Source organism: Alexandromys fortis, unplaced genomic scaffold (genome assembly GCF_014885135.2).
Source record: "Alexandromys fortis isolate MF-2015 unplaced genomic scaffold, M_Fortis_MF-2015_v1.1 scaffold_359, whole genome shotgun sequence".
Taxonomy (NCBI): domain Eukaryota; kingdom Metazoa; phylum Chordata; class Mammalia; order Rodentia; family Cricetidae; genus Alexandromys; species Alexandromys fortis.
The window spans coordinates 504,344-516,834 of record NW_026068230.1 but is presented as its reverse complement, the minus strand read 5'-3'; the positions used below and the strand labels follow the sequence as shown (position 1 = coordinate 516,834).

The following is a 12,491-nucleotide window of genomic DNA, read 5'->3' as shown; positions in this document are numbered from 1 at the left end:
TCTCTCTCTCTCTCTCTCCTCCCTCCCCTGCTGATCACTTTCTCTCTCTGGAGTCTTTAATTGCACACGGATCATCTCCTGCCGTCCTCATTTCCACGTCCAGGGAGCAAAGTCTAGAGCCAACTAACAAAGTGGAATTTTAACTTTCACCCATTGCCCTGAAAAAGTCTAAACACTGGAGCCTACCTTAGCCTATCAAGAGAAATTAGTTGGGCCAACTCCAAAAAAAAAAAAAAGGCAGTTCCTAATCTTTCCCATTTCAAACCTTCCTCAAACAACTCTGAGGTCTTCAGGGCAACTCGCAGTTGAATCTCCTCCTTAAACACTGGTCCAGGTGTTGGTAGGGTGTGTGGACCTGGGCCTGGGGCCACAACCAAGCTTGGGATCTACAAGGAAGCCCTACGAATGTGCAAGTGCTTGATACAGGCAGGATGGCAAGAAGCTGTGAGCCCTGGTTGCCATGGAGATGCTGGCACAGCTTGGACCCATCTACAATTGAGAAGCAGCTTCTTTTTTTTTTTTTTTTTTTTAAGGGGAGGAGGAACTTGGTGCTTGAGAGTCAGCTCAGTTTAAGGGACCAGGAGAGGTAGCCTCTAGGCCTGCAGCCTTAATAGCTGGGGTGTGGCCTCCTGTGGAACAAATCCTCAATGCCCAGTTGCCACCCCCACCACCAAGCAAGGGCTGCTACAAGAGATCTGATAGAGTGGAAAAACCCAGAAGCCAGAGACTAGCAGCAGAGCCACACCCCAAGGCCAGGGAGAAAAGCCTGGGCGCGCAGATTCACAAGGGAAAGCCCAAGCCTGGGTCTGAGAGTCTGGCGTCTGAATCACCACCACAGACAAGAGTACCTCACTTCCCTTCTCTGGGTCCCCTGAATTAATAATGTCCTCTCTGGGGGCCAAGTGAAGCAGAGCCACAAGTCCCTCTGATTCAGTAAGTACAGACGTGTCCAGGCTATGAAGACCTCTGAAGCGTCTGTCTCACGACTACAACTGGGGCACGAAGGACCTTCGGATGTGCTTGGATTTAGCCTTAGGCTGCAAGCGTTTGCACCAAACGCAGGGCTTGGCCCTGCACGCACGCGGGTCGTGCAAGATTCAGGAGGTGCCAGGAAAGGGAGGCTGACTAGATGACCTCAAAGTACCCTTGTGGTCTGGTGAGCTGCCTGTACCTTCCTGCCACCACCCTGGGTGATTCTGCTGGGCAGGACTGGTCACCTTTGCCACTGGATATCTAGAGAGCAAAGGGCAACTCTTTCCCTACTATGGTCCAGGACTGCTAGGCAGGAGAGTCCAGGCAGTGACGCTGGCCAAGGAAAGCTAGTAGAGAAGTTTGAAATGCATGTGGTGTGTGATCTGAAGCCGTTAAATACTGTGTGCTTTGGTAATAGTATCAGTACAACGTCCACACTCCTATTCTGGTTTTGGAAGGTCTCTCGATTAGGGTCAAAAGTCTTTGACAGTGGATGGGGGGTGGGGGGACTATGGATGTGTCGCAGGTGATAGAGTGCCTTCACACATACACCAGACCAGTGATTCATTGATAGTGCTACATAAACCGGGCCTGGGGGTGCACACCTGCAATCCAGCACTCACCACGTGGAAGCAGCAGAATCAGAAATTCAAGGTCATTCATGGTTACGTAACAGAGTTTAAGGTCAGCCTGGGATAAATGAGACCCTGTCTCGGTACAAAACATAAATAAATAAGAAGGCATGGGGAAACTATCATGAGCCGCACACAAATAAAGGACACGGTGAATCTAATAAGGTTACAAACAGAGCCTTCTCCTGTCAGCCCCGCTACAGCCAGAGGTCTCTGCTGTAGGCACTGGGGAGCTTCCCTTTAGGCCTTGAGCAGGACCACAGACCTGCCCCTCAAAAGAGGTTAGACTGCCTTCTAGGGCAGGAGACCTCTGAGCGTGCTCAAGGAACAGGGCAGAGAGCTTTGCCTAGCTTCACGTCCAGCTAGAACCTGCTTTAGGAGACGTGACCACACAAGTGTTGTGTAAACAGTTTAAAGGAAAAGCAGCCAGCAGCCTCACAGCTCAGTCCTTGTCCCTTCCCCTTTCAGCCCCAGGAAATGACAAATAGACCTCTACGACTGTATTTCATACTTTTAATTGGATTGGATCCACCCGGTATTTCTCAATAGTTTACCCTTGCTTCTTTGAGCCAAGACTCCGAATATACTTCTCCATTCTCTAGGAGAAGGTTAAAACAATCTGTACAGAGTTCAAAGAATGATAGGTTCTTATCAGAAATCTCTCCCCACCCCCACCCCATAGCCCAGCTGGCCTCAAATTCACTGCAAAGTTCAGATTGCCTTTGAACTCCTGGTCCTCTTGTCTTTGTCTCCCAAATGCTGGGCTGTGGAGGTGCACCACCCTGCCTGCTCTGCACACAGGCCTCGAGAGACCCACCCCCACCCTGCCTGCTCTGCACACAGGCCTCGAGACACCCGCCCCGCCCCCACCCTGCCAGTGCCTCCTCTTAGGCAAACCGAGACTTCACTCATCTTTTTAAGCCATGTCACCCAAAGTAGCAGAAGGAAAGACTGCCACAGGGTTCAGGACCCTCCTTGCCATCTTTTGATATGGGACCCCACACTGGGGAATCGTGGGGTCTGGGACTCCCTCTGCAGCACTGACCTCAATTTGAAAGTCACTTCCTGTGACAATCTTCATCTGGGGCCTGCCAAAGGGACACCCCTGTTCTCCCAGGAAGAGTGGAGAGCAAAGGACACCGTTGTCCCTTCTCCCCAGGGTAAGACCTGGTTGGAGGGGCATGGAGTCCCTAAGATGGAGTCTCTTATGGAACCCCAGAGAGATTAATGAAAAGTCCAGTCCAATAGGAAACAGAGGCACCATTTAGCCCTGGCCTGGAAGAGCAGAGGGGAGAGGGGGAGGAGAGGGCCTTAGGATCCTAGGAGCTATCATCCAGACCCCAGGAGGTGGCACCAGGAAAGCCTGAGAAGCTGGGGCGGAGTCTTCAGATTTCACACCCCTCATCTGGGGGGTGAATGGGCTGGGGACTGCGGGAGGGGGTGTGTGACACAAAGCAGTTTCTCAGGTGTCACTGTCTCTCTCTGAGAGAGAGAGAGAGAGAGAGAGAGAGAGAGAGGAACCTCTACTTTGGCAAGCACACAACACTCCCCAGCAGGTCAAGGACACAGGCACATGAGGTCCTCTGCGTCTTGGGCCCTGCATCTCAGGAGAGCCATCGGCCTTGCCATGGACAAGCTGAAAACAGGCAGACTGACAGTGAGTGTTCAGAGGGGCTGTGGGGTGTGGAGGGTCCTGGAAAGACGTGGCTACAGGCCTCTTCCGTGTCCTCATGTGTCCTCTGCATGTGTGCTGTGTATGGTCACCAAACAAGGCACCCTCTTTCCGACAGCTTTTCAGACACCTTGCTTTCACCCTGTCTTTCCCATTCTCTAGAAACTTCAGTGACTTCTGACCACCAAAACCCGAATCAGCATCCTAGCCTGACCGGAGGCTAAAGACGTCCCGACATGCCGTGTAGATTGTGGTCTCAGCATTGCTTCATCCCTTTTTCTCCACTTTCTCAACGCTTAATCCACGTAGTTGAAATCCTTTTCTCACCCAGCTCTGGAGCTGCCTCTTCCAGAAAGCCTTCCCTGATTTTGTTGTTCAGGTGACCTCAGCTGGTGCTTTCTCCTCTGGTACTGTGATACTATTTTGCTTTGCTTGCCTTTGTTTGCTTGTTTTATAGATCAAGCTACAGCCCACTCACTGTGTAGCCAAGGCTAGCCTTGAACTTCTGATCCTCCTCCCTCTACCTCCCAAGTGCTGGGATCACAGGTGTGTAAACCACCAAGACTGGCTTCCATCTTGGATTTTTACTACTGAGGAGGATGTTGTCAGTCCCTCCATCTCGGTCTTAGAAGGCAGAGCTTGCTATGTTGTACAGGTTGGTCTCGAACTCATGAGCCTAAACTATCTTCCCAGCTTCTTCTATTCCTCACGAGTAACTGGGAACTATGAGTATGTGCCACAGCTGACTGTCTTGCTCATTTTGTATCCCTGGCACTTAATATGGCCCCTTTACATAGCAGCCCTTTAATGCAAAATAAACATTAAAGTTAAACAGAAACTGTCTGTGCCAGAGCAATGGAGATGACAGGGAAAGTTCCTTCTCACTAGTTCACAGAGTGTGGTGACAGAGAGATGCCCAAACACAAGAGTCGATTTTTAATTTGTTTTAATATTTATTTATTTATTATGTACAATATTCTGTCTGTGTGTATGCCTGCAGGCCAGAAGAGGGCACCAGACCTCATTACAGATGGTTGTGAGCCACCATGTGGTTGCTGGGAGCTGAACTCAGGACCTCTGGAAGAGCAGGCAATGCTCTTAACTTCTGAGCCATCTCTCCATCCCAATTTTTTTTTTCTTCGAGACAGGGTTTCCCCGTGTAGCTTTGATGCCTGTCCTGGAACTAGCTCTTGTAGACCAAGCTGGCCTCGAACTCACAGAGATCCGCCTGCCTCTGCCTCCCGAGTTCCGGGATGAAAAGCGTTCGCCACCACCGCTCTACTGACAAGAGTCAATGCAAAGTTCAAGGAACAGTATTTGGTCTCTGACTATGTGGGCTCGGGAAGTTGGGTCTGGTGACAAGGGAGAGGGTATTCAGGTAGAGGGAACTGCCTGGGTGGAAGGCTGGCAACGGGACAGTGCATGATACATTTGAGGGGTGTGGGGAGTGGGGCGGTGCGCGATACATGTGTAACACGTTTGAGGAGTGCGGCCATGTGTGATACATGCGTGACGTGTGTGAGGAGTGGGTTGGTGCGTGATACATGCGTGACGTGTGGAGAGTGGGGTGGTGCCCGATACACATGTAACACGTGTGAGGAGTGGTGCCGTGCGCGATACACGCGTGACGTGTATGAGGAGTGGGGCAGTGCACGATACATGTGTGAGGGAGTGCAGCGGTGTGTGATACACTTGAGGGATGGGGGAGTGGCCCTGAGCCTGGTACACAGAAAGTACAAAGGAAAGGAGGAGATGAGGTCAGAGAGGGCTATAGGTACTGCATTGTGCAGGATCTGATGTGCGGTCCAAGAATTGGACTTTGATCTCAAGGACTTACTGGAGGCCATTGGAACGCCAGTGGAAGAGAGACACGGTAGGGTTTCGGGTGGGCACCATCCTTTGGCTAAACCTATCTTAGGAAAAACCTCACAGTACATGCTGGGTACCAGCCATTCCTTGAGCCCAGACAGTACCTGAGTCGAAGGATTTCTTTGTAGATTTTCCCTTTAAAGAGACTGTCCCCAAAGAAGAGCTGGCGGGGCCCAGGCAGGTGCTCTGTTCTGTGATAGGTTTCCCAAACCATTTTATGAGTTCAGTGTGGGTGTAGAAGGTCTGCAGTATAGACCGTATATCAGTCACATTTCTCCAGGCAAGCGGAAGCGACAGCAGAGGGCACAGATTCATTGTGAGGGCTTGGTCACTTGGTTGTGGGGGCTGAGAGGTTCCACCATCTGCCACCTCCAAGCTGGAGACTCGGGAAAGCTGGTGACGGAAGGTCCTGTCCAAACTGAAAATCAGAACCAAGATAGCATCAGCCCAGGGGGAGTCACTGCTGAAGCAGGCAGATAGGCGGAGACACCCAGGGCCACCAATGTGGCTCCTGCACCTAAGACTGGCTTGAGCCCCCTGAGTAGTTTCTTGTCCTATGCAGGGTTTTGTGAGCATGAGGCCTTGGAGAGAGAAAGACAGGCTTTGAGTCAGTGAGTGCCAGGTTAAAGTCCTGGCTGAAATCGTTTAGGAACTGCACAGGCTTGGAAAAGTCAGTACTCTCTCCGAGTCCTGGTTTTCTCATCATGGGAATGATCTTGTCTACCTCAGAGTCAGTGAAGGCAAACAAGGAGACACCTACCTTTGGCCCCTGCAAGCGCCATTCTTGTTCATCCTGGAGTCAGAAGCGGCTGATGTGCTGGAGGAGGGAGGCCATGTCTGGAGTGGCTGTTGCTGGGTGTCCTGATGTAGGGGACTCGAACCTGCCTGAGGTACTTTCACAGGTCTTTCCTGCAAGGCTCTCAGCCCCAATCCACTCTTGGCTTTCCGCCAGTCTCCTCCTTCCAACTGGGACAGATTAAAAAGCTGACAGGTCCCATCCTTGACTGAATAAGAATATTGTCCCACAGGCCTAGACACCTGAGTTATTGTTGAAAGCTGCCCTGTCCCTAGTTCCCTCGGGACAACCTGTGCCCCACCCCTCATCTGTGTTTGTGATCTCTGGGCATCCAACAGTATCATCTAGAATCAACTAAACAGATGGCCTGGTTTTCTGGAAGCCGGGTGAATTTTCCCTTCACAGCCCAGAACCCCACAACTATGGGTCTTTCTGGAAGCTGGCCCTGAGATGCTGATGAACAGTGCAGAGAGGAAGTAGGCCCATCTGTGTCTCAGAAAGGGAGCAGAACCCTACCCCCTTAACTACAATGGGGTCCCTGAAGGGTATACAGGCCAAGGTGTGTGTGTGTGTGTGTGAGACAGGGGTGAAGAAGGACTCTCCACTCTGTGGGTATACAGGTGGCTATGAGAAAAACAAGCATCCTTCCCCAGAATACCCCTGGGCACAGACGTGTGTGTCTATGTATTTTCTACATAAAGCGATTTTTTAGCACATGGACAGGGCATCCTTAGCTTACGCTCCGCTTAGAGCATTGTACTGCACAGGTTAACAGCTTAATCTTGTAAGAGGTCCTCTCCTGAGACCATTATCACAAGATTGTGACCTGTACTTCTTTTGCCCAGCCACTTTAAACTGGGGTGTTCCCAACAGCCCCCCCCCCCACACACAGCCTCACCAATGGCTTGGCTGGCTCTTTAAACTCATAGACACACCTTTATTGTTTATTTTAAGAGTTAAATTTCATTTCTCTTGTTCTGACTCTTTTTAAAAAATAATTTAAATTACTGTATATAGGGGAGGGATGTTCTGTGAAGGCCAGAAAAGGATGCTGGATCCCCTGGATCTGGAGTTACAAGCTTTCGTGGTCTTAATGGCAGAGTCACCTCTCCAGGTCCAATTGTTGTGACTTTTAATAGTTGATTTCTATCGTGCTCTGCTGAAGATCAAACTCAGGCCTTTGTGCGTGCAAGGCAAGTGTCCTGGCCCTGGCCACACTCCTAGACTGTTTGGCTTATTATAAAAGATATCAAAACGGACGGACAGCACCAGATGTAAGAACAGGCAGAGGGCAAGTAGGGTCTTCTGAGCGTCATACTCTCTGGGAGTTAGTGTCCACTGCAGCTCCAGCACCCCGAAACCAGAAACCCTTCAACTACTGTTCAAGATTTTAATAGCCCTTCATCTTCAGTGAACACCTCCCTTCCTGGGAGGTTGGTGAGCTGGGCCGAAAGCCACAATTCACGAGGTCCTTCCTATCACTAAGGGCATTTGCAAATTATATTTTACATCCTGTCCCAGTGGTGGACTACCTGAAGATTCACACACGATGAAGGAGTGGCTGGGCGAGGAATAGGAACCCGTAATAAGTAAAGGCCTATAGAAAAACGTTTAAAGACAGAGGGGGTGTGAAAATTGGGCACAGATGCTGTTTGGTAAGGCTGAAACACAAATGCCTGTGGGATGGGGTGGTAAGGTACAGACCCAAGTCACTCGCAAGCCCTCAGAAGCTGGGGTCCCTCTTGGCTTGGCACTTGGAAGTAGCAGGAGAAAGGCCCTATGCAGGGATGGCATGTGCTTTTCCTCAGTGTTTACTGAGAGCCTGCTGCATGCCAGAAAGGGCTGGGAACAGCAATGGACAAAGTGACCAGGGTTTCCCTGAGTCCCACAAGTTTTATGGAAAAGGAAGCGAGGATCGATGCTTTTCGGGATCCTGGTTCCGAGGCTGCGGACCACGTGAGTTTGGCAGTTCCTGGACTTGTCGCGGCACATGTGGGGCCGTGAGGCTGCGCGCGCTGCACTAGTCTCAGCAGGGCCCCGCCCAGCTGGACGCCCGTCCCCGGCCTAGCGTACACGTGGGTTCCCGCACGTCCGCTGGGCTCCCACCCTGACGTCACCCCGAGCTTCCATATAAGGCCCCGCCCGCGAGCGGCTCGGCGTGCTGGAGCCTCTGTAGCCGAACCCTGACCACGCTGCTGTGCGCCCCAAGCTGCTCATCGTGCACTAGCGGTATGGTTGAGCCCCACGCTGCTCTCACGGGAGCTCCCTACTCGGGGTAGAGGTACAGGGTCCACAGGTCTGGCCAGTGGTCCGCGCGCGTGGGCTACTGCGCTCTAGGGAACGGAGCAGGCCACCGCACCCTGCCTGGGGCGGCGAGCCTGGTGGCTGGGGAACGCCTAGGGGGTGACTGGTCTGAAGGGTGGGAAGGACCCAACAGGTTATGGAGCCGTGCGCATCTTGAGGTCCGGTTGCTCTAGCCCATAGGGACCGAAAAAGCCTCAGCGCGTCCGGGTGGGTACTTGTGAGAAGTCGTGAGGGTTGCATTTCCTTTTGCGTGGGCTTGGCGCAGTGGGTGCTTTCTGCAAATTTGTAGGGCGCTTTAGGGCCAAATTACGAGGTTCCTGGTGAGTCTAGGGATCGCGGTAAGCTGTGTACGGAGATAGAGCAGGAAGAGTCATAGCCCTCTGCACCCCAGACAGAAGGAGGAAACCTGTAGCTGAGGCGCGGCACCCATAGGGTCACAGGTGGAAGTAGACGCACCCTACCCAAATGAAGCCCGGAACTGAGGTTTGGGTGAGGCCGGTTCTCTGCAGGAAGCGCTCCCCCTCCCTGCTCTTAGCCTGCACAAACCCTTTAAGAATGTCTAGAAATAGCAGCGGTTGTAAGGAGACCGGATTCCAGCTTTGGTGGCCCTGGGCTGCCTGCCCAGAGATCTTGACCGGTCTTTTTGTGTTTTGGAACGATTTCAAAGATAGGTGTAGGGCTTGCTGGGGGAAATGTGCCCCTCGTGGTTCTGGGGGCTCCAGGCCTTAGATCCTCCGTAACTGTAAATTTCTCCTAGCGGCCTCATCCTGGGTAACGAGGCTCCGCCTTGGCGGATGGGTGGTTAAAAGCACCTGGTTCCTGGTATTGGCATTTGAAATCTGACCCTGGCGGCAAGCCCTCCTCAGGATGCTTACATGTGCTTTGGGCTTTAATAAGGTCCGAAGTTTGATCCCGAACTGCCTGCTTGGCAGTCTCATCCATGGCCAGCAGCCACCAGACCTATCTTACTACCCTGTTCCGAAACTGCGCACGCGCACCGGCTTGTCCGTCCTGTCAGTCCTATGAATCCAGGCTGGTCATAAAAAACTTGGGGGGGGGGGGGGGGGCGAGCCTGCGCGTGCGCAGGGCTCAGCACGTTGCTTTGCCTTAGGGTCGCTTCTGGTGGCCGTTAATTGGCGCCCTCTGCTCTTGATTTTTGGTACTTCCTGGAGCAACTTGACACCCTACTTACTGTAGGATTCTGGGTGCTCAGAGAAAAGTGGGAGGGCAGTTCTGATCTTGCTCGAGGAGAGGCTACCCCTCCCCTTTTGTGGCTAATCAAAATGAGTAAGTCCTCAGGAGGCTACACTTACGCGGAGACCTCGGTATTACTTTTACATTTCAAGGTGAGGACCTGCTGCACGGCCACTTTTTTCCACTTCTGCGCTTTTTAGTCACGTGTTGTCGTTTAATAGAAAGTAGTCCAAAGGATGCAAAGTAAGGCTGCGACTTGGTGATTATACCTTGGAGAGGCCTCAGTGACACGAAATGCTTCCACCTTAGGTCCCAAAAGATTCAAAGTCCGACAAGATGGCAACCCTCAAGGACCAGCTGATTGTGAATCTCCTTAAGGAAGAACAGGCCCCCCAGAACAAGATTACGGTTGTTGGGGTTGGTGCCGTTGGCATGGCTTGTGCCATCAGTATCCTAATGAAGGTAAGTGGGGGTTCTTCATGCCACAAGCCCATGCATGGGGGGAAGCACCTCTCCATTATGACATCAGGTATAAAGCTTGAGGTTCAGGCACTCATTCAAAGGAGCCTGCCTGTGAAACGTTTTGCAACATAGTGATACACAAAAAGGATTATCCAAAGTAACAGTATCAGAGGGTATCAGACCCAGGCCTATTTAAAATGCCCTGTCATATTTTCACATGCCCTACTAACAAGAAGAGTCCCTTTAATTATACCTTTTCAGTGCAGGGAGTGGAATAAACCCAGAGTCTCCCACATGCTAGCTAGGTAACCATTGAACTATATGCCCACTTCGAAAGTAACTTTTTAATTGAAATTTATATGTATATATGGTAAAAATTAAAATCCTACTGGATGGGATACCTTGAACTTCTATCCAAACCAATTGTTCCCTGGCTTGCAACAGTTTTCCATGGAGGGAAAAAGTGTGTGAGCACACACAAGTCGACATGTGTGGAGGGCGGAGGGTGACTGGCTTCTCCTGCTCTGGGTTCTGGCGGTCAGACGCAGCTCATCGAGCTTGTGTGCGGAGCGCTTTCCCCCTGCAAAGCATCTCCGAGCTACAGGTTAATTAGATGACTTTAGGATTGAGTTGGAAAACCTTTTTAGAGACAGGTAAATCTTCTTGGTTCTCATGTATGTAGCTCAAGCTATCCTCAGACTTGAAGCAATCCTCCTGTCCCATCTTCCTGGGTGTTGGGATTATAGGTATGCAACTTCACACCTGTCTTTAAAGAATATGATATTATTAACTAAAACCTGGTTTATATATAAAAAAATTGACAACTTAAAACACATGTATGTATGTGTGTATATAGGTGGGGAGGAGATTGAGACAGGGCTTCTCTTTGCAGCTCACAGCCCTGTGTACACACCCGTGTTTTTTTCTCTACCTGAAGACAGGGTTTGACTGTACATGGCTCCCAAGCGATGCTTTTTAAAGTGTGCATTGCTGCACCTGGCTTTGCATGTTTTATTAGTTCTGGGTCTCTCCCGCCCTCTGTCTTATAGTCTTGCCCATGCTAGGCAACAGTATGGTACTGGCTGCCCCCCACAGAAAGCTCCTCCAGTAGGGAGGCTACAGGAGAGAAAACTAGAGTCTGCTACATGGTGCCATCTGGGAAGCAGTGAGTTGAATGGCCTGCCTCTACTTCCAGTGTATCCTGACAGAGACTCCTATGCCTGGAATACGGAAGAGTGCATGTCCTGAAAACCCTCAATAAGTTTCTCATTTACCTAAAACTTTTGTCTTTTAGGACTTGGCGGATGAGCTTGCCCTTGTTGATGTCATGGAAGACAAACTGAAGGGAGAGATGATGGATCTCCAGCACGGCAGCCTTTTCCTTAGAACACCAAAAATTGTCTCTGGCAAAGGTTGGTTGGGGCCACCTTCCTTTAGTCCATATTAGACTATGAAAGTTTCAAGTTCTTTCTTAGGCCTGAAATCCCACCTCTCCAATTCTGTCTTTCATTCAAGGCAGGAGGGCAGGCCTTGGGGGACAGGTGCACTAGCTCTCAATCCTTGTCAAGGCTTCAATTAAGGAAACCTAGTTGCACATATATGGAAATCCTCTGAATTAGTAGGTAGCAAGTTCTGAATCTACATTGTAGCAAGGGTGTGTTGCTAGGATGGAGCCCTGGGCAAGTGCTCCAGCTGCTGAGTAGTAGCCCCACCAGCCTTACTGCACGTGGTTAAATGTTCTTCTGGCCTGCATGTATCACGTGCTAGCTAACACAGACTCAGAACTTCACCTTAGAGGCCTGTGCAGCTGAAGTTCTTTACGTGACCTTTTTACACTTAGCTGCCACCAGCCAGGAACCCAGGGTTGAAAGTCTTTGACCTCTTACCTAATAGGCAACTCTCTGGGTCAGCCGCCCTGTGCCCCAGGGCCTGCAGGAGCGAATGAGAACAGAGAGGAAAGCGGGGTAGAGAAGACGGCTGGACTCTCAGCGCAATAGCGACTGGTTGGAAAGAGACGTGCATGTATTTAAGGCCAGGCAGAGGAATGTAGTGCATGCCTCAAGAGGAGCAGGGGAGAAAGAAATATAGACAGGATGAGATAACCTGAATTCCTTCCCATTATGATAAAATGTGGCTAAACATGCAGTGTGAGAAAGGAAGGCATCAGTATTGCCTTTCTAGTCTTTAAGAGGCCACACTTAGAAACAGCACATCCACACATCCAAACAGATCTGAACAACATCAACAGGTCTCCATCTGCTGCGTACAAAGGTTTACGGAACAAGTTTTTGCTGGGTAGGTCAAAGTTCCCTGAAGGGATCTCCATCTCTGGTCTTTTCTCTAGACTATAGCGTGACTGCAAACTCCAAGCTGGTTATCATCACAGCGGGGGCTCGTCAGCAAGAGGGAGAGAGTCGGCTCAATCTGGTCCAGCGCAACGTGAACATCTTCAAGTTCATCATTCCCAACGTGGTGAAGTACAGTCCAAACTGCAAGCTGCTTATTGTCTCCAACCCAGGTGAGGCAGCTGCGTAAGCAGACGCTCGGGACGTCTTCAAGTTCATGGCGATGTGTGCGCATGCGTTCATTA

At 50.9% G+C, this 12,491-nt stretch overlaps 1 protein-coding gene across 2 annotated transcripts in view; it reads left to right on the top strand.

The window, feature by feature from the left end:
- Positions 1 to 8,011: 8,011 nt before the first annotated feature.
- LOC126493723 (L-lactate dehydrogenase A chain) overlaps positions 8,012 to 12,491 on the top strand; it is a 12,941-nt gene continuing 8,461 nt past the window's right edge. The window contains exons 1-4 of one of the 2 annotated variants that reach the window (XM_050130818.1): positions 8,012 to 8,170; positions 9,749 to 9,901; positions 11,196 to 11,313; positions 12,246 to 12,419. In XM_050130818.1, the coding sequence (XP_049986775.1) occupies positions 9,776 to 9,901; positions 11,196 to 11,313; positions 12,246 to 12,419 (418 nt within the window). In that variant the 5' untranslated portion in view covers positions 8,012 to 8,170; positions 9,749 to 9,775. The remainder of the gene's footprint in view (positions 8,171 to 9,748; positions 9,902 to 11,195; positions 11,314 to 12,245; positions 12,420 to 12,491) is intronic. The other variant, XM_050130819.1, reaches the window with a different exon arrangement.